At 35.8% G+C, this 20346-nt stretch overlaps 1 protein-coding gene across 1 annotated transcript; it reads right to left on the reverse strand.

The window, feature by feature from the left end:
• Window positions 1-18248: 18248 nt before the first annotated feature.
• LOC131032736 (auxin-responsive protein SAUR72) lies at window positions 18249-19941 on the reverse strand. Its single transcript, XM_057963781.2, has one exon. It carries the CDS (start codon window positions 19886-19888, stop codon window positions 19403-19405), a length of 486 nt encoding a protein of 161 aa, XP_057819764.2. The 5' UTR covers window positions 19889-19941; the 3' UTR covers window positions 18249-19402.
• Window positions 19942-20346: the final 405 nt, after the last annotated feature.

A 20346-nucleotide genomic window follows, 5' to 3' on the forward strand; every position in this document is an offset into this window, starting at 1 on the left:
TGTGAACTTAATAGAACATATAAAATTTAAGAATAATATTTTTTAAGCAAAAATCACAATAATGAAAATTAAAAATATACTCTACATCTCAAACTGTATAGGGGAAAGGACCCAGTTGTTGAGTATGTACCAATTGTTGTGAAGGTTGTTGATACCTTTTGTTCCAAAAATTGAACAAATAAAACCTATTGTTTGAAACAAAAAATATCAATTTTTGTTAGGAAATGTACCAATAGTTGTTGGGAAATGTACCAATAGTTGTTAAGAAATGTACTAATATTGTAAAAAGTAACCAATCAGGTGATGCCATGTCAGCTGCACAACTATTGGGATCTCTTTTGCACGCCTGTTGGTCTCACTTTTTTTTTGGGCTGTTTTGGACACCTTGGCAAAAAGCATGCTGATGTGGCATCATATTTGATGATGTGGCCCTAAAACCTTAGTTATAAGCAGGGGACTTGCCAAGTAAGCTGCTATAAAAAAATCGAAGTGATTTGAAATTTCCAAGTAAGATTTTGAGAAGCACAAAGTTAGGGTGCACAACTACTGGATCCTTTGCCCTATAATACTTTTAAAAATATATATATATCCAACACATTATTACAGAACAAAAATAGTAGATCCGCATCATATTAGAGAATGCAGTAAAACATCATGATCTTTGCTTCAGTTTTCCAATTACTCAAAAAATGGGTTATGGCAGAAATAAAATTATAAAAACTGTCCTAAAGTACGGTCCCTAGTATAATTGCACTTAAAAGCTATTCCACAGATAAATTGCAAATAAAGCCAATGAAATAAGCCTGGCCTAATCAAGAAATTGGAAAATCCAAGGCTACAGGATGTATAAAAAAGAGTTAAAACTGGTATACATTTGCTTTATAATTATTGTTTACAGACATGTACAGTGTAAGCCTAATTACTAAGCACTGCAACGTAGCCTTATCTAGCAGGCCATATGCAAAAGTTCAATCCTTCCACACAACTTTTTCCTCATGGTCAAACTCCGGGTCTTTCTGATCATAACTGAACGATTAGACTCAACGGACTTTTTTTTAAATGTTGGGTAAACGTTTTGAACAGGGATGTACTACACGTTTTCTGATATCGTTTTCTGATATCATGTGAAATACTTTTGATTCAGATTTATAAATCGGTGAGGTCACAAAGAGAGACTTCATCCTTTTTTATTAGAGCTGTGATTCAAATCCACGAACACATTGGATCAAGCCTGTGATCACAATGATCCAACCCAACAGAAGTTTGAACCTTGGTGGTCACAACAACAACGCCACCACTTAATTAACACACTATAAGAAGAACTTGAAGACTCAATGACATCTTCACCTTTTAACTTAAAAAGAGATCATTTTCAATTCTGACCATACTGAATCATTCCCATTAACTAGAAGGGTATGTAATAACATTCCAAGCTTCACTTTTCACTTCAAATGCTGCAAAAAATGAGATCCTCTGACTCATGGCAGGAAAATTCCATCCCATCTAATTGAACCTCCAAAAATTCTCAGGCTGCCAATAAGGCCTTGTTGATTGGCCAGGCTCGTAGAATTTCCATTCTGGTTGAAGTCTTCTCCACCCAAAATGGCATTGGAACAAAAGGAGATGAATCATGAAACAGGGTACAGGTAAAAGAGCCAGATGACTTGACAGGTGAAACAGCTTCCAGATCTCGCATCTAAGCCAAAGAGTGTCCATTCTTTGGTAGTGTACCGGATCTTATCCATTCTAAGAAAAGAATATGAATGAGATCATTCAACTCCATTTTTGTCAGTGCTGATCTTTTTCTCCCACCATGGATATCAGATACTGGAAAGCAACTTCTTCACAGGGAATGATGAGTCCCATTTGATGACCAAACCCATACTCTTCAGCTGCCTTATCCAGCAGTTCCTGGAACAGAGAATGATTCAAATAGCTAGTGGGGATGATAAACCTTCTGTGCTCATTACCAACATACACTGCACAGTGCCCCTTAGGAACATCTCTAGGGAGGGCATCACATGATGTCTCCGTGATCTTTTCGAAGCTGAAATACTTCCTTGTTTTTGGAGAAAGAGCATACCCAACTGCCTTATGGGCATTGGCAAACCTATACAAGGATTTGATCATGTTTTTCGCCAGTACTACTTGAGCATTTCTCTTACTCCTTGCCATGGAAGAATTCAGAACTAAGAAGCAAAGGGAATTGGATGGAAGGCTTGAACGAGTAAAAATGCTCTTGTGGGGAAGATGAAGGATATGTTATAATATATATAATGCAATAAAACACTAACCTGGCTCTCCTACCTCAACAAAAGGTAAATGTAATTATAATTTGATTAGGAGCTGTGGGTGAGATAAGTTAAGTGGAAATTGGTGTCCTTACAGATTTTGTACAAGATGCTTGAAATGGGGACTTTTAGTGGCCTATAATCAAAACAAGAAAACAGGCCATGTGCTGCCTTGCCCAAGGATGGGGACACTTGCAGGTGAATGTCCATTTCATTCTTTGTCAGTGTGTATCCCAAAAAATGGATGACATGAATGCAGAGCTTGCATAGAAAAAGACATCATTTCGTGTAGTATCATGTGTACTCTCTTGGTTTCTTAGTAGTGTCTCTACTAACATCTCATGGGCTTGATTTGAAGGGTTTCTTGATATTATTGTCTCTACTAACATGTCATGGCCTTGTCATAACATTTAGGCAGTCCATATCTTGAACAAAAGAGCTTCAAGGACCAAAATGGTATCAAAGCTAATTGTATACCTCTTTAACTTCAGTACAAACTACAGAGCCTCACATGCATCTGACCATTTGCTCTATGGTCAAAACTGTGATCCCTGGCAGTGTGAGATGCCATAGCCCACTGTATATTACATCATCTATGATGCCTACTTACACACTTCACTCTTCCATGTGCAGAACCTATCTGTTTGTATGTATGAATCAGTGAAAAAGGTCTTTTGTACAGTGATACCTGGCCAGCTGGGTAATTGTTCCTAAAAGCTCCAATGTGCTCCTTGCCCTGTTCTCTTTGGTACAGGTAAAAGCCAAGTCTCTTGAAAGGTCATATACCATTCAATTTAAATGTAAGTTTTGAATCTGGAATTATGAATCCGTGAGGCGATAAATAGGGGACCTATCTTTATTTAAACATTCAACAATATCACATTAATGGATTTTGAACTTGATGACAGGAACAACAATACCACAACTTAACCATTATTTGATATGAAATTAATTGAAACAATTTTATTCAGCTTCTAAAATGGATTAAAGCAATTAATATAAACTGATTTAACATTAGACTTAAATGCACCATTCCATGAATTTTAAAACCAAATGGGTATTTATAGTACTCATCTATGAAATTTTTAGAAAAGCACAATACAGGACCACTGGTGTCCTCTACAATCTGCCGACACAATATCTATGAATTTGTGATTCAGAACGAAACAGCATCAATCCGTATTGGTACCAGAGTCAGATTGTACCTATGAGATATATTCGGTAAATAATATAGTACTTAAGCAATAAAAAGCAAAAATAACTTCTTTTAACTGTGCTCTGATTACCTAGGCTTTGCAGTTATTTCACCCTGTAAGTAAATGTAATTCAGAAAAATAACTTATTCTACCTTTTGTACGTGAAGGAATTATTAATTCCAGTTATTTACTGTCTCTGATGTGCACAGTCCAACAACCAGACCCAATGAAGGCAAATGCCGGACAGAAAGGACAGAATCAGTGCCTTTGTAGGTTGCATGTTCTTTCACAAAGTTATGAGCTTTGATTAGATAGAAGATTTGACTAGTAGCTTACGACTCAGATTTTCATGTTATCAATTGGGCTACGTCTATGTCGACATCAAGATTGATTAAATGAAAATGAAAAATTACATTGTATTCTGAATTTTTATTAATTAATAAATACAATTAAAGGTGTATTGTGATATGCATAGCTTTTTTTGGGAAACCGGTTCTTGGTATGAGGTCTATATTATGACTGATGCTTGGAACTAGTGGCAATCCTTTGTCATGTATTAGATATCTTTGTATTCTATTTTCAATTCCAATACTTCTTTGTGGTGGTTCTTTTTCCTTTGTGGCAATATATTTAATACTTTGGGTAACCACACCTTGGAGTCAATGCAACACCAGACAGATTTTAGCATTATTATATAATTCACTCTAGCACTCTTCTTCCAAAGATACCAAGATATGTTTTTTTTCCATTTGAAGTCAGTGTGTAGATATTCTTTCTCTCATCATGAATTGTCTTCCTTTCATACCAGCATATCCTTCCCAATAGCATATGACATGCATCTATTGGCATGACATCACCCAACACTTCATCATTGTATGATCCTATGTGACATTTCACCAAACATTGTTCACTTACAAGTATCTTATGTTAATCTTGAATTTTCATGGGATTCTATATGGGTTTGGATGTTTTATCATTTTCAGCATCACCTTAGTCACCATTTCCTCAAAAATCAAGTTTTTTGTGCTACAACTATCAATGATACTTTTACAACACTTACCTCTTGCTTTGCATTTTTCTAAACATACTTCTCTTTTGCACCAATTTGTCAGGTGTTTTTGTCTACAACAAAGCTCTCCTCATTGTCAATTAGTCACTCTTCTTAGAGTTTTCCTTTTGAACGTAGTGATCCTATAGGTTCTTCCTCCACATATGTTGGCCCCTTCTTGCATTATTTTTGCCCTTTTTCTAGCACGTCATTGATAACACTAATGCTTGATGCCTTTCTCCTCTCCATTTGAAAGAGGTTCCCCTAAATGGTTTCTTGTCAAATCCCCTATTGATCCTCTAATATCTTTCATTTCAATTGGTAATGTTGCTTCATTTGTCATTATGGTAGAAACTCCTATTATTCATTTCTCAAAAGTTGTTGCTTCTTTCATTGTCACAGAGTTCAATCTCTCCTTATTTTTCTCCAAATATGACCTTCCTTTATCACATTGTGATCTGACTCTATAGAATCTACTTCCACTACCCTTCTATCTCTATTTAAATTTTTTGCTCACCTTTTCCTCAACTTTTAGTGCTAACTAATATGCCTCTTCAATTGTTATCATTCTTACATAGCTCATTTTTTCTTGAATGTTTGTTTCAAGTCCATTAATGTACCATGCTACCTGTAGCGTCCTAAAATTGCACCATTTGCAATTCCAACCACATTTAGGTCTTCACCTTAGTGTTTGCACCCTTCGGCCCGATTGAAGACTTGATTATGCTCTTACACATCACAAATGACATCTAACTCAAATTGCACCTCATCCGAAACCCCATGCCTGCCCCAAAATAGGACAGGACCATGGCACCACACCATGGTCCTCACTAAATTGGGCCCAATTTGACGCCTTGGTCCTATTTTAAAATTAAGCGGGATTTCCCTCTCTGTGTCGGCTCATCTCGGAAAATTAGCTAATTTCACCGACGGGCAAGTATATAAAGAGGTTTTCCCCTTTCATTTGAACATCCATCAACATACAAAATCAAGAAATCATACATGAGATCAAGCATTCAAGCATTTAAGAGCAATTGGGCAGCAGTCAGTCTTCTTTTAACTTAGGAGCAACAGTAAAGTCAAGTTTCAGTCATTGAAGGAGATATTATTCATCATGTTTTGTTGAAGGCTTCTAAACCCTAGTTCCATATGGAGGCAAGCAAAAATTTACAAGGAGGTATCATAATTTAATTTTAAGTCATAATTCAACATCTCCCTCAAAAGGAGATCCTTTCCTTTCAATCATTTCAATTACATTTATTTCAATTTCATGGTTAATTCCAAAACCGGGGTTTGGCCTAAGGCAAACCCCTATTCCCAACACATTTCCCTTTCTTTTTGCATGCAGGCAACAGGTACAGAGTTGTACTCCTCATATTAAGCTTCATTCACACCGACGAATCATCTCCCTTTGGTGTGTGAAAAGTTCAGAGGACCGTTGTGACACACCACGGTCCTAACAATTTTGAGCAGTTTTTGGGAGTGGGCCTGATTCGGCTTACACTGCTTAATTCCAAGTGCGTGCAAAAATCATGCGACTGTAGCTCATTGTTTTCATGCTTTTACTTTCATTTTTCAACATTTTACCTAATTTCAATGTTACAAGTACGGTTGTCATTGCACCAAAAGATCGACATGTTAATGCCCGATACAACCACTAGACTTATAAAATCTATAGGAGGCAGTTAAGCCATGTCACAAACCTGAGCATTGTGCTACACAACACAAGGAGACCAAGGGCACACACCTTACAACAATCCCCCCAGTGCAAGCGAGGGGTTTGAACCTATGACCAAGCTCCGATACCACTTGTTACAAGTGCGGTTGTCGTTGCACCAAAAGATCAACTTGTTAATGCCCGATACAACCCCTAGACTTATAGAATCCATAGGAGGCGGTTATGTCACAAACCCGAGCGTTGTGTTGCACAGCACAAGGAGACCAAGATCACACACCTTGCAACATTCAACACTTCAACTCACAAAAGAGGAGACCCCTTTCATCCAAATTCACTTAGCATTTAGTCTTGGTCTAATTCATGACTAGATCTAGTGAATTCCCCATCCTCTTTTGAATGTGAAGGCCCCAAGCGAAAAATATCTCTAGTGGTCTTCATTCCTTGGATGAAACCATCTAGGGGATCATTTTTCCCCTTCACACTACCTTCTCCTCAATAGCTTCACTATGTCTAGTTCAAATAATCATCTTATGAAATTATTCAATGTACTCCTTCATTGACCTTTCATTTTTCCTTAAATTTTGTAATCTCTTCAAGAGTTCAAGATCATAAACAATAGGTATGATTTGATTCCTTAATTTTGACCTCTATAATTCTTTATTTTTCCCTATTATCTTAAGTCTAATTGGGCTTCCTTCCACAAATATAACCATGTCCTTTCAACTTGGTTTTTGGAAACATCGCTCTTTTTGAATCTTCAATTTTTTAATACTTAAAGCATTCTTTTATATTGTTTATCCAAACAATTAGTTAGGATTTAATTACCCACACAGTTAGAAATTTGAATTCTAGGTCTCTTACCAATCTTGGAGATGGATTTCAACGTCTTGATCTAATTCGATGAACTTCTTCTTCCATGGTTTTTTAATCTAGTTCTACAACTTGACCTCCTAATTCATCATCATTGTTCTCATCCTCATGTCTATGACTTAGACCTCTTTTACAAAGAAGTCATATTCTTGGGTGAAGATGAGCCATTCCACTCCCTATTTCGTTACCTGCCTGGGTCTTTCCCCATTTGTGACGGTTCTAGGGCTCCTTTCATGGATTAGAATCATCACTTATTGATTGACCAATTCTAAGTAGTCCCTGGGAATCAACAACCTAGAAAAGAAGAGGTTGGGTTAAGTGTATAAACCCTAGCCTTGAGAAATCCTACCTACTTTTATGAATAGTTTGAAACAAGATGTGTCGATCGTTGCTTATACACTAAACTTATTCGAACTAGGCTTGGAAGCTCAACTAATTCTAACCGAGACGAGGTTGGTTACGCGCTTATTCCCCCACCCCTGTAGTTGTTTCGCCTACCAATCCATCTCATCTTCGCTAACCTTTCCCCATAGTGGGTCAGGGTAAAGGATAGGGTCTTTTTATCGATGGCGCGTGGGGATTTTCTCTTCTTAGGGAGATGTGGGATCCAAGTACGAGTATTCCCTTAACTCTTGGTACAAAAGAGCTTGAATCCCTGTCGTGGAAGGAAATTATTTCAGTTCGATACATCCATTTACTAGCTAGCTTCATGAGACGTTTGGTGGTTCTGAAGACCAAGACGCTGCCATTCGATCCAAGTCTACAAAATCCAATCAAATATTCATTATCCTCATCATGTCTAATATTTCTTTCATTCTTTCAAGAAAATTGGGCATACCAGGAATCCTTCTTGGTTGCATATTTTCTCAAATCTAATGCAATTATCTTAGGTTAGCAATCTAGCTACAAGGTTGCAATTGCCTCACAGTCAATTCTCTATTCACAAACACTTTTAGAATATGGAAGTCGATGATCTATTCACCCTTGAATCTTTACAAATTCCTTTCCTGCCAAAGGATTGAAAACTCACTCTAATACCACTTGATGGAATCATGGATGGAGAATCTAGAGGACTATATGGTCGTGTAACTTAGAGTTAACATAGTGAAAATTGACACATCAATACATAATAATCTTCTCATTGATTCAATATCATAGAATGATGTAAACAATAGCTTGTTGGCCTATCACATGCAAGTTATAGATTGGCTCACAGGATTATTATAATCTTATATGCAAAGATATGACAATACAAACTACCATCACTCTACTACTATCACTAAACAAATTGCTAGCTACTATTCATCTAGGATAATTAATTCTTGATTAGTTATATTATTGATTAGTTGGCCCACTCCAAATGATCCCAATGGTGATTATATATTATATCTAAGCTTTAGAAATGATCTTTGTTGGCAACAAGGTGCCCCAAATCTCTACGTCCTATGAAATGTGTAGGTCAAGTAATTTAGGGGTGAAGCATTAGGTGTTGAAGAATCTCAATGCAATTTTAATTGAAGCTCTCTCTAGTTTCATACTACCTTGTGATATATTGAATTCAATGTTACAAGTCTTGGGTTGGTGCCAAACACTTTTCATGATGAGTTGAGTGTTAACTATTATAAACTATGATCTTTTGATGACAGTAATATTTTTATAATCTAATTCAAAAATCTTGAAATTTGGATATAGTGTGTGTGATATATTATAGAATCTTGATTCTCTACCATGAGATAGAATGAGATTATATAGTTAAATTCAATAAGCTATACTAGGGTACTCCTACATCAACATGGGATGAGGGGGTTAGGAAAAAACTCTGGTGTGAATAAAATATTGAGCTTGTAGAGGAAAGTCACTATTGACCATGCATACACTAAGATGCCAAGAGAGTTTTTATAATTTATAAGATTGCAATGGGTGTTTCTTACAATACTAGGTTGTATAAGTCTTTTTCCTATTGTAGAGAAGCCTTTGAAGGAACTTTGCATGGACTTTTCCCTTAAACCACCATAGACTCTAAGAGGTAATAATTCTATATTTGCATGGTTAAGAATTTTTTTTGAAATGATGTGCATTTCATTCCTTGCCAAAATGTGATTGACACTTCTAGAAACATATATTCATTTTTGAAGTCATGGTATTGCATGACTTCCAACAAAGGTTTACCTTAGATAGGGATACTAAGTTCTTGAGGCACTTTTGATGCTCATTATGGAGGGAGTTGGGAACACAATTGAACGTTCAACATACCATCCATTGAAATATTTCCAAATATACATTGCTAACAAGAGTTCAAGTGATCTGTTATGTTTGATGGGAAATAAAGTAGCATAGTGGAATACTTTTTAGCATAAATTAAGATTACATTCAATTCATTGTTTTGACCATGTAAAATTATTTATTTTCTTCTTCCAATAAAAAAATTTCATTCAACAATTCAATCATTTGATCTATTTAAAAGATCCCCTTTTAAATTGTGTGGGAAATCTAAAAAAGGTATTACAAACTTGTTATAGACTCCCCTTATAGAAGATAGTTCTCATTACAAAGGGATTTATGGCCTAGTTAGTATTCCTTATGCATATCAAGTTTGAGATCAAAACCTTTTAATCTAGTAATAGTTTCAAATTTTGATAATAACCATCAAAGATATTTTTTGGGGTGCTCACTAGTCCAAATATTTATATTCAGTAAACTATGTCAAGTTTTAAAGTAAAACCTCAACACACACAACATCCATATTAAAAGTTCTCTTTATTTACAAGATATAATGTGCTACGGTACTTCTAATGTTTTGTACAAAATTTTGAATATTGTATAAGACCTTTGAACAAAGGGTCAAAGACCTTCTAGTTGGTGGGATCATATCTTTTGAAGGAATCCATATATCTTGAAAAGGGTAGAGCATAAAGGAAGTAGATCTGAACACTAGGATTAAAGCTCTCTAACACTGTCCTTAGAATTTTTCATGAGATTTTAATGTACCAAATAAATATTTTATATAAAATATACTCAAATTTGACATTAAAATGATTTTCACCAAAATGAAGTTAAAATAATCTTCAAACCAAATTACACACAACAATTGTAACGGCTCTCGAAGACTTGGTATGGTGGTTGCTGGTAGAGTTTTAAGATCTCCTACTGGTGAGATGGTTGCAGCCTATGCTAGCAATTTGAACGGCTATTCATGCAATCAAGATGAAGCTATGGCATTAGCCTGGGGCCTCCGTATTTCACTCTCTATTGGTGTTCGGGTTATTGCTATAGAAGGGTATTCTAAACTAATAATTGATGTTGTTAAAGGGCTGGATAGAATCAATTGGTCGATTGGTGACATCATCAGAGATATTTTTAGTCTTTTATCTACCTTAGACTCTTTTCTATTAAACCATGTCTATAGGGAAGGTAACAAGGTGGCAAATGCTATGGAAACTCTCATTCTCCATGGGCAGTGTTCAAGATGTTGGAGAAATTAGAACTCCTTTCTTTCTAGTATCAAACTACTCATTGAAGGAGAGCTTAGCAATGCAATTTTCAATGGACACGCACCTCACAGACTCTTTTCCCCTCTCTATTCAAACTGGCAGAGTGATGGATGAGGGAATTTTCAAATTCAAATGGGTACAACCACTTGCCTAATGGCACCAATAGTCATCTTAGGTGGTCTGCCATTTGTGCCAGTCTGCCATCTGTGCCATGGACCTTAATGCTCACTCCATTATCATTGTTTGGAATTTTCTCCTGTATCTCATGATGATACAATCCACTTGTGTGATGAATCATGTGGTTCATACAGAAGACTATGCATCTGGAGGGCAAGTTGCGGATTTTTTGACACATGGTGGCATTTTTTAATGATGATTTTTCATGCTCCAACTTCGAGGCGACGCTTATTATTTTTAATGTCTCTTTAGAAGGCTAGGGTTACACTTTGCACACTCCTCTTTGTCTGGAGAATTACTATGACAATTATTTTGTGGAAGGCTTGCATGACATCCTAATCTTTTATGGCAAGAAAATTTTTATTTTTACAAGGCATTATTTCTTTGATACTATGCCTATGTCCAGGGCTAAGGAAAAAACTTTAGCTATCTACGCTCGTGAGTCTTCCATGGGAGGGGATAGAGTTCGTTATGAGTTGGATAACTTGGATGATTTCAAGAATGGTGTCGTGGTGGTTTGGAATTACTATGTTGAGGGTGGACTAGCAAAATTCATGGAAAGCCTGAAGACCATGATGAACAACATTCTATGCAGTTTGCATCAAACTGGAACAACAAAAGAGTTATAGTGGGCAGAATCTCTTTCGAGATCATAGAGGAAGTCATTGCCCAAGCCACTGGTCTATCCCTAGAAGGGAGAAGATAGAAACACAATAGCCATACCACCAATAGTGAAGGACTTAATAGATTTTTCAAAGGAAAGGAGGCTCCGGTTAAACTTCAAGGTGGGTTCACCAAAAAGAAGCTCAAGTACCCTTGGGATATGGTATACCTCTTAATTATGAAATACTTTATGTTGGAGGGACGACATAATAGTTTTTATTATTATCACTTGCCTCTGTTGAACCATTTTAGGAATTATGACTTGCTTTGCTTGCCCTTCTACCTTCTCCATTCTCTGGAGAGTTCTATTAAGGATTCCCTCGACCCCAAGAATGAAGGAAAACCTATGATTCCCCTCCACCATGGATTAATTTACAGGATTTACCAATATCATTTGGCCCTTTGCCCCCCCAAAGAACATTATGTTTGTTCAACCCCCTTTTCCTACCTCTCACCCTTTGGCGGCTTATGTTAGTGGATTCACTCCATCTAGGTTCTTCCATCTATCTAATGAGCCATTTGCTTCCATTGTGATTCCCTCCTCCTCTGTCACTATTACAGAGCTAACCATTCCCACTTGCCCTCCCCCCTCCTCTGGGAAGGACAAGGATTCCTCTAGCTCTAAAGGAAAAGGCAAATTCATTGCGAAATGCAAACAAATTATCATTGATAACTTTAGTTCTAAAGAGTCAGAAGAGGAAGACCCTATTGGTGACATGGATGGAAGACATATATCTCATAGGCTTTCTTCCAAGGGTTCCACTGAAAATAAAGTTAAAACCCACAAAATTGTTGATATAGAGGAAGATCTCAATGAGGGTAATGGTGACAAAAATCGAAAAAGATTCCATGAGGGAAGAGAATGTCATTATTAGTATGAATATTGTTGATTTGGATGACCTCGGTCCCCCTCTAGGACCCAATGATTCACAACCTACTGAGATCTAGGAGAAAGTGGCCCCTGCTAATATTATTAAAGAGATGGAGCCTGTTGTCACAATGATCTCTGAGTTGAAAGCCCAGAAAGATGATGAGGTTGTTGTGGAAGGCGAAGGCAAAGAAAGGAAGAGTGACAAAAACAAGAAGAAAAAGAAAAAGGACAAGGACAAGGAATTTAAGGAGGATGAGAATATAGAATCCACAGACCCTAATGTGGGTGAGCTGCAGACCCTCAACAGTGATCTGACAAACCGCATTGACAGCCTGGGGCCAGATGGGGAAATTTAGAGGCTGAAGGAGGAAATCAGAGCAATTAACAACATGTTGGATGTGAGAGATAAACAACTTGTCAGCATCAATGAGTTCTGCACAATTCGGTGTTGACACTTTCACTTCTCTGCGACATAATTGCTGAAGATGAAGCTGATAAACAAGCTATCAGGGAAATTTACAAGTTCCTCTCTGAAGACTGGGAAAATATTACAGATATGATAGGGGTTCATAAACCAGCCCCTTAGATCTTAGGTTGTTCTTTTGGTTTTTCTTGGTACTTGGGGTATGCCTTTGCTACTTACTTCTTGCTAAACTCTCGTTTGTTTATTCCCTGTTGAACTCTCGTTTGGTTTATCTGTTTTTTTTTGGTGTTGTTTATGTGTTGTGGATAGTCTCTGACTATGTTAAAGGGTCGACGCCCTAGCTAACGCCGCTTAATAATAAAAAACAATTGTAATATATTTGCACTAAAAAATTGCAAGAAACTAGCAATGTATTGTTATGATCCTATCATTCAGAATCTAATTTGAAATTCTTGTAGAACCTTCTATGTAGTGACTAGATTGTATGGTAAACACTTTTGAATCACCAAAGTTCTATAAGGCAAGATCAGAGCATATGGTGAAAAATCTTGGTTTTTATAATGTAGATTTGAACATTTTGGCTTCACCAAACTAAACAATACTTGAAAATATTAAATTGGAAGTTCAATTCAATGCTATAGTTGCTCTAGAATTAAAAAAATATAGACGAAATTGTTGTCATAAGTCACAAATTATAGAAATTCATGAAAATAATAATAATTAAGAGCAAACTATGCATCTTGGAGTGTCTTTTTTTTTAGAGTCTTGCAAAATTAGAATAACTACAATATTTTTGCCACCAATGCAACATTTAGATGAAATTACTTTTAGTAAGGCAAGAGACTTTCATCCTTCAATGTCTACTAAACAAAGTCTTTGCAAAAATAAAACATATTTTTTCAATACGATAAAAGAGATGATTTCAAATGAGGAGATTTAATGCTTCCATTAATTCTTCAATGTCTTTTTATATCTCTCCAAAATGAATTTGAATTCTCACATCCTATTCTAGGTTGCCAACAATTTTTAAAAATAAATTAGTATTTAATCATGCCAATTTACTAGGTTAAAAAATTTATCAAGTTAGATCCAAAATTAAATATTCCCCTAACACTTTCCTCTTAGTCCATGAGAAATATTGGAATGATTTTTTTGGTCTTGAATTGAATTACATAGAAATGTGACCTAGTGGGATTAAATCATTCTAAAATTGTAATCATAATGTTGCTTGTGGGCATGCGAGACTGTGATAAGCTTACTTATTCTTGAATTTATGGAGACGTGTTTTGAAATATCTATTTGTTGAAGGTACATTCATATTTTAAATATTTGATAGTTACCTATCATTAAGTCTATCAGTTTTGCACAATCTATAATGATTCTTCTTGTTGTTTCTAAATTCAATCATGTGTGTAATTTTGCATCAATGTTTCAAACCATACTCCATGATCCATCATCAAGTTATTAGATAGTTCAAGGAGTAGATGCAAAAATATACACACAATTGAATCCTAAAACACCAAGTTACCTATCTAATCAAAACAATTAAATTATGATGTCAAATATATCTTTCATCATTGATTTATTATGTTCATGTTAGTATACTTCTTAACTATGTTTGAACTGGATACATAGACAATAGTTTATTAGATTCCATATTCTTAATTGTTATAAAATATCTATATTTAATCAATAAAACAATTAATTATACAACCTTCACATCTCATAAACCCACAATAACAATAAATAACCCTAATTATAATTCAACAAATTACCAACCAAAACCAAGACATCCTATTCAAATTAAATTTATCTAATCATTATATGACTAGGAGTCTAGGGGGTACTAGAAAAGCATAAGTGGAGAGGTACTATGGTTGTAAGGATGCTTGAAATAAGGAATTTGTGTCCTAATCCAAGAAGCAGGACATGTGCTTTCTTGCCCAAGAGTCTCTACACTTGAAAGATAAATTTCCATTTTACTCTATTAACATCTATTCTTAAAATTACTTGAAATGAGAGCATAGCTTGGATAGAAAAAGGACACCTATCACATGTATTATCATGATTTCTTGACAAAGTTATAAATATTTCATGGCTCTCCTTGTGAAGGATTTTGGACCATGCCTTGGTGGTTATTGTTTCTTCCCCAAAAATATATGGCTATCTTTACACTGTTGTTGTGAAGACCAAAGTTTGTGTCCATAATGTACAATGGTACAAGATCTTGCATGTGACCACCTTTGCTTTCTGCTCTCTGCTCTTTCTCTGCCTGTGAAAAGGATTTCTGGACATGTAAGGCTATGGAAATGTATTTTGATTTTTATCCATTTGGTATATAAAGTGAACTGAATAAAATTATCTTTGGATTTCAAGATGGATTGAATAAATGAGATTATGTATAACAAATTGAAAAGACTACTCAGCAGACAGATATGACATGAAGCTCGTGATGGCAGTGAAGAAAAATAAAAAAACAGAGTGCAGCACCATGTACGAGAAATGCAAGAACAACACCATATATGCCGTGCCAAAATGTAGGGGTACTTCCAGACCCAAAATAACTGCCATTTTCTTGAGGTCCCTCTTTTTTTCTACTCATCACTAGAGTTAGATTTTAATGGAAATACTGTGTATGATTGTTTTTAGTTTTAACTGTGGATGTTTTTCAATCATATTTTTTTTTGAGATCATATCTTTTTTTTTCCCTTTTTTTTTAAGATTGATTTTGTAATCTAATCTTCTACTCTCTTCTTTTTGATAATGGATCATTGAGTGGAAATGGCTATCCAGCCCTTGAGATATACCAAGACATCAATATCCCTCATATATTATAAATGCATTGTAATGGACGCTTGGTGCATCCTAGGGGCTAGATAGACATTCCCTCATTGAGTGTGATTCGAGACTTTTTAATTTTAATTGAAAAACATACACATTTAAAATCAAAAGTGATCTTACATATTACTTCGTGGACTGTGGGAAACTCAATAATCTTTCTTCAACTTGCAAACCCTATTTTCTTTCTACAATGGCTTCTCTCTCCTTCAAAGTGTGCGAACCAAAACATCAAATCCCATAACACATGTGTAGGGAAAGATTTTTCACCATTCTTGATGTTGTTTTCAACTTCATGAATAAAAACCTAAAGAATATATGAGGGTGAAGGATTTTACTGGCATACATTATGCTGGAAAATGAGTTGGACTCAAACCAAAGACGTACTAGTCACCAAGAGAGTTAATACCTCAATGGTACAACACCCTAGTTGTAAATGAGAGATCCTAGTTGTTACATAAAAATTTCAACATGATATTAGAGATTGACTCAATAGAACTGAGCCAAGCTAGGATCCCCAAGCACCCACAATGTGACTCAAGGGGGTTATTGGAAAATGCACCACAACCAAAGAAAAGATGGACAAGTCACCGAGATGAAAAATACCTAAGTGGCAAAACACCCCAATAGAAAATGGGAGGTTCTTCCATCATTTGTACATATTTTTTTTATATTTTTCTTTTTTGGAGAGAGACATTTTAATATGTTTTTCCCATTTACTCCATTTATGAGTGATATTTTACACACTGGTACCTAACAAGGCCTCGTTATTTGGACTCATATTTGCATTGATGCATTTGCTTGTTCTTCCCTCAATTGTATTTAAAAAGGTGTGTTATTGTGAACACGTTATATTTACTACCTAGTTTCTATCTAAGTCCTAGTCACTAAGTTCACTTGGGGAACTTTTAGGTTTTTTACTTTTGTGTCTAATGTGATATGATTGTGAAAGTTTTCATAATCCTATATTGTCCTATATTTCACCTTGCCTATATAAAAAATGTTCCTCTTATATAATATACATCTTGTATCCATTACATACTCTAGCATTCATTTCTTTCTACTCTATCGTGGAAGATAGTTCATGATTTTGAAAGTGGTCCTAGTTGCTTTAGTATGTTGTGTGACTTTTACAACCCGCACATGCTTGGTCAAAATATTGGCATTAGAATTATGATACAACTCTCAACAATATACTTATAGATTTATCCAGGTGAGTATTCTTAGTTTATTAGCTTTAACTCTTTCAATGTTCAACTTGTGATGGAGTCTTCATTCTTCCACTCATACTTGGATTTTTTAGTTGTAAATTAAGTTCTAGCTAAATAATAGCCTAAGGTCACTTTCTTTTTGGGGTGTTTAAATTAGTAAGGTTCGCCTCTTGTTTAATAGCAATTGTACCTTGACCTTTCTTAGCCCAAATGTCGAGCTTGCCACTAACATGAGTTGTTCAAACACTTCTTCTACACTTGCCTACAAACCAATTTTCTTAGCGTTGGATTCATAGCTTATTTGTCCCTTTTCATCTAGAATTTTTTTCTTGGAGAGTTGCTATTTTTTTGGGGATACAACCCTCTAGCCTACTTACATTGCTAGACTTCATAATTTTTAAAGATTAGTTATTCTTGTCCAACTTTAAATTTTTTAAAATTGTGCTGCATTTTCTCATAAGAATGTTCATTGCAATAAAGGTACTAAATAGTACTGGTTACATCATGCCTCCATCTATTCGTAGACACAATTGTAATCATCTCCCATAGTTGTGACCATTTCTCACTACTTTCAATGTAGCACATACAGTTTGCTTCCTCTTATTAAACCTACCACTAAGCTTGGGTGTTTTGGTCTTCCTTATTATATACAATATTTTTTGGCATCTTAGGATGGATGGATGACTCCATATGTGATAAATGATCATCCAATGAATGGTTGTGAATAGTCCATTGTCTATTTGGATGTGGCTTATTTCCAATACCCCTCTTTAAGCCACACTAAGACTTCCATTTGTTGCTATAGTGCTCTACTAATTGAGCAACTAGCCTCATTGTGGATATTCCATTGTTAGCTTGGATGTGGCTTATTTCTAACACCCCCTTTAAGCCACACTATAGGTGCTTGGGGATCTAAGATTAGCTTTGATACCATATGTTGAGCTACATGCTCATATGAACCAGCTAGTACACAAACCTAGGTCCTTCCATTTGTTGTTGGAGTGCTCTACCAACTGAGCTATTGGCCCTTTGTGAGTAGTCCATCATTAATCTAGATGTAACTCCTCCCTCCCAGAAAAAATACAATTGATTTCTTTTCAATGGAAGTCTTCTAAAATTTCTTAGTCTTTAAGGCACTCCTACCATGAGACATCCAAATTCTTATGGAATGCACTCAACTACTGTATCCTTTCCCCTAATGTTTATTGTAATAATACATTTAATTGCAAAAAGCTGCAGGTATGCTCAAGGAACGATATGATTTGCATTTAGCGATTTTGAAAACCAGAATCCTAAAAAGAACTCATTTAGATATGATCGAAGGATGATACTTTGCTGCTCTAAATAACCCCATATGAAGATCAATTGATGTATTAAATAATTAAAATCTAAAATAACAACCAAATGATAGAGATACCTCATTCTCATAACACTGTATGAAAGAGGAATGACTGAATAAGAATAAAAAACCATTTATCTATTTACGAAGATTGGTAGCATCAATTGATATCAAGAAGTGGTCATGAAAGTTCCATTCATCACACTCCCAAACTTGTTGGGATAGTAGCATAAACCAGGTTGGCTGCAGCTTGAATATTGTCTATCATGAATCTTCCAATTGGGTACCTAGGATGCTATTCTAGGCAGAGGGTTACAGATCCTATTATAATTACTTTTCTTTAACAGAGATCTCTTCATTCCCACGAAATTCCCAACTGATGATATGGAACAGAGACCTCTTCATTCCCACGAAATTCCCAACTGATGATATGGAACAAAGATCTCTTCATTCCCACGAAATTCCCAACCAACTGATGATATCGAACAGAGATCTCTTCATTCCCACGAAATTCCCAACTGATGATATGGAACAAAGATCTCTTCATTCCCACGAAATTCCCAACTGATGATATGGAACAGAGACCTCTTCATTCCCACGAAATTCCCAACTGATGATATGGAACAGAGATCTCTTCATTCCCACGAAATTCCCAACCAACTGATGATATCGAACAGAGATCTCTTCATTCCCACGAAATTCCCAACTGATGATATGGAACAAAGATCTCTTCATTCCCACGAAATTCCCAACTGATGATATGGATGGGAATAAGATAATTTTTTCTCTCCATATTTTGGAAGCAGATTTCATTTCGAGCTTTCTAGCATTTTGAGGATGGATCACAGAGTGTGATTCAAAATATTGATGCAAAAAAATATGTACAATTGAATTCAAAAACAACAATAAGACACAAATTTCAGTGCTCACTTTACACTGATTAAGATAAAGAGATCTCTTGTTTACAACAATTCTTCTCTCATAAAAAAATTAACTTCAAATTTTCTCAGATTGCTAGTGCAGACCAGCTCTTTATGTGGGTCCTCTCCCCAGACCATTTAACCTCTTCCTTGCAAGAGATGCCTTGATGATGGTTGTGATTGATGGAGTTTCCATCAGCCAGGCAGAGTTCCATTCCAGTTGCAGTCTGCAAGTCTCAAGCCACTTTGGCAGCACACATAATGAGTATTGAAAGTTTCCAGATAAAAATAATACATCAATCAAATTTACAAATTTTCAATACTCATTAAAATGGTCTGTGGAAACTTAACGTCTTTAACCATACATAATCCTGAGATATAACATCTAAGCCACATAACATTCATGCTTTGCCACTTCTATCACACCCGGTCTGTATCTTTGGGAAGGAAAATCAATGAATTCATCCAGCTTCATGTTTTTGAGTGCTGGATCATTTTTCCTCAACATGGAAGTCAGATGCTGGAAAGCAACTTCCTCACAGGGAATGATGAGTCCCATTTGATGATCAAAGCCATACTCTTCCTCAGCCTTGTCTAGCAATGCCCGCAACAGAGAATGATTGAGATACTCAGTGGGTATGATAAACCTAGTGCGTTCACTACCCACATAAACTGCAGAGTGCCCCTTGGGAACATCTGTTGGGAGGGCACCACATGATCTGCCCATGATCTCATCTTTAAAACTGAAATATCTCAAGCTCTTTGGAGAAAGAGCAGACCCAACTGCCTTATGGGCATCAGCAAACTTACAGAGAGCTCTGATAATATGCCTTGGAAGCAGGACTTGGGGATTTGCCTTGCTTCTTGCCATTGCACAATTCAAAAACAAAGGCAATAAGAGTTGGTTTACAAGCCTAGGGAAAGGATAAATAAGCTTTGAGAAGAAATAAGGCTTTGTTGGTGTGCATATAAAGGAATTAACAACCAAGCAATACTCAACTAGAGGTTAATCTCATCATACTATGATTAGAGGCATTGGTGAATTAACAATCTAATCATAATGTGATTTGGAGACATTTGGAGACATCGGTGAAACACAAATTTACTAATAATGTGATTGGGAGGCATTGGTCAAATAATAATATTTTCATAATGTGATTAGAAGTCATTGGTGAGTAATGCTAAATTGTTTTTGGATTAGATTGTGTTAGAAAGTTTTTGCATCAATGTTCCGGATCACACTATATGATCCATCAGTAAGATGATAATAGAAAGCATAAGGAAATAATTTAACATCGTGGAGTGTGATGCTGATGATGGATCCCGGAA

This window comes from Cryptomeria japonica, chromosome 5 (genome assembly GCF_030272615.1).
Source record: "Cryptomeria japonica chromosome 5, Sugi_1.0, whole genome shotgun sequence".
In the NCBI taxonomy this organism is placed as follows: Eukaryota; Viridiplantae; Streptophyta; class Pinopsida; order Cupressales; family Cupressaceae; genus Cryptomeria; species Cryptomeria japonica.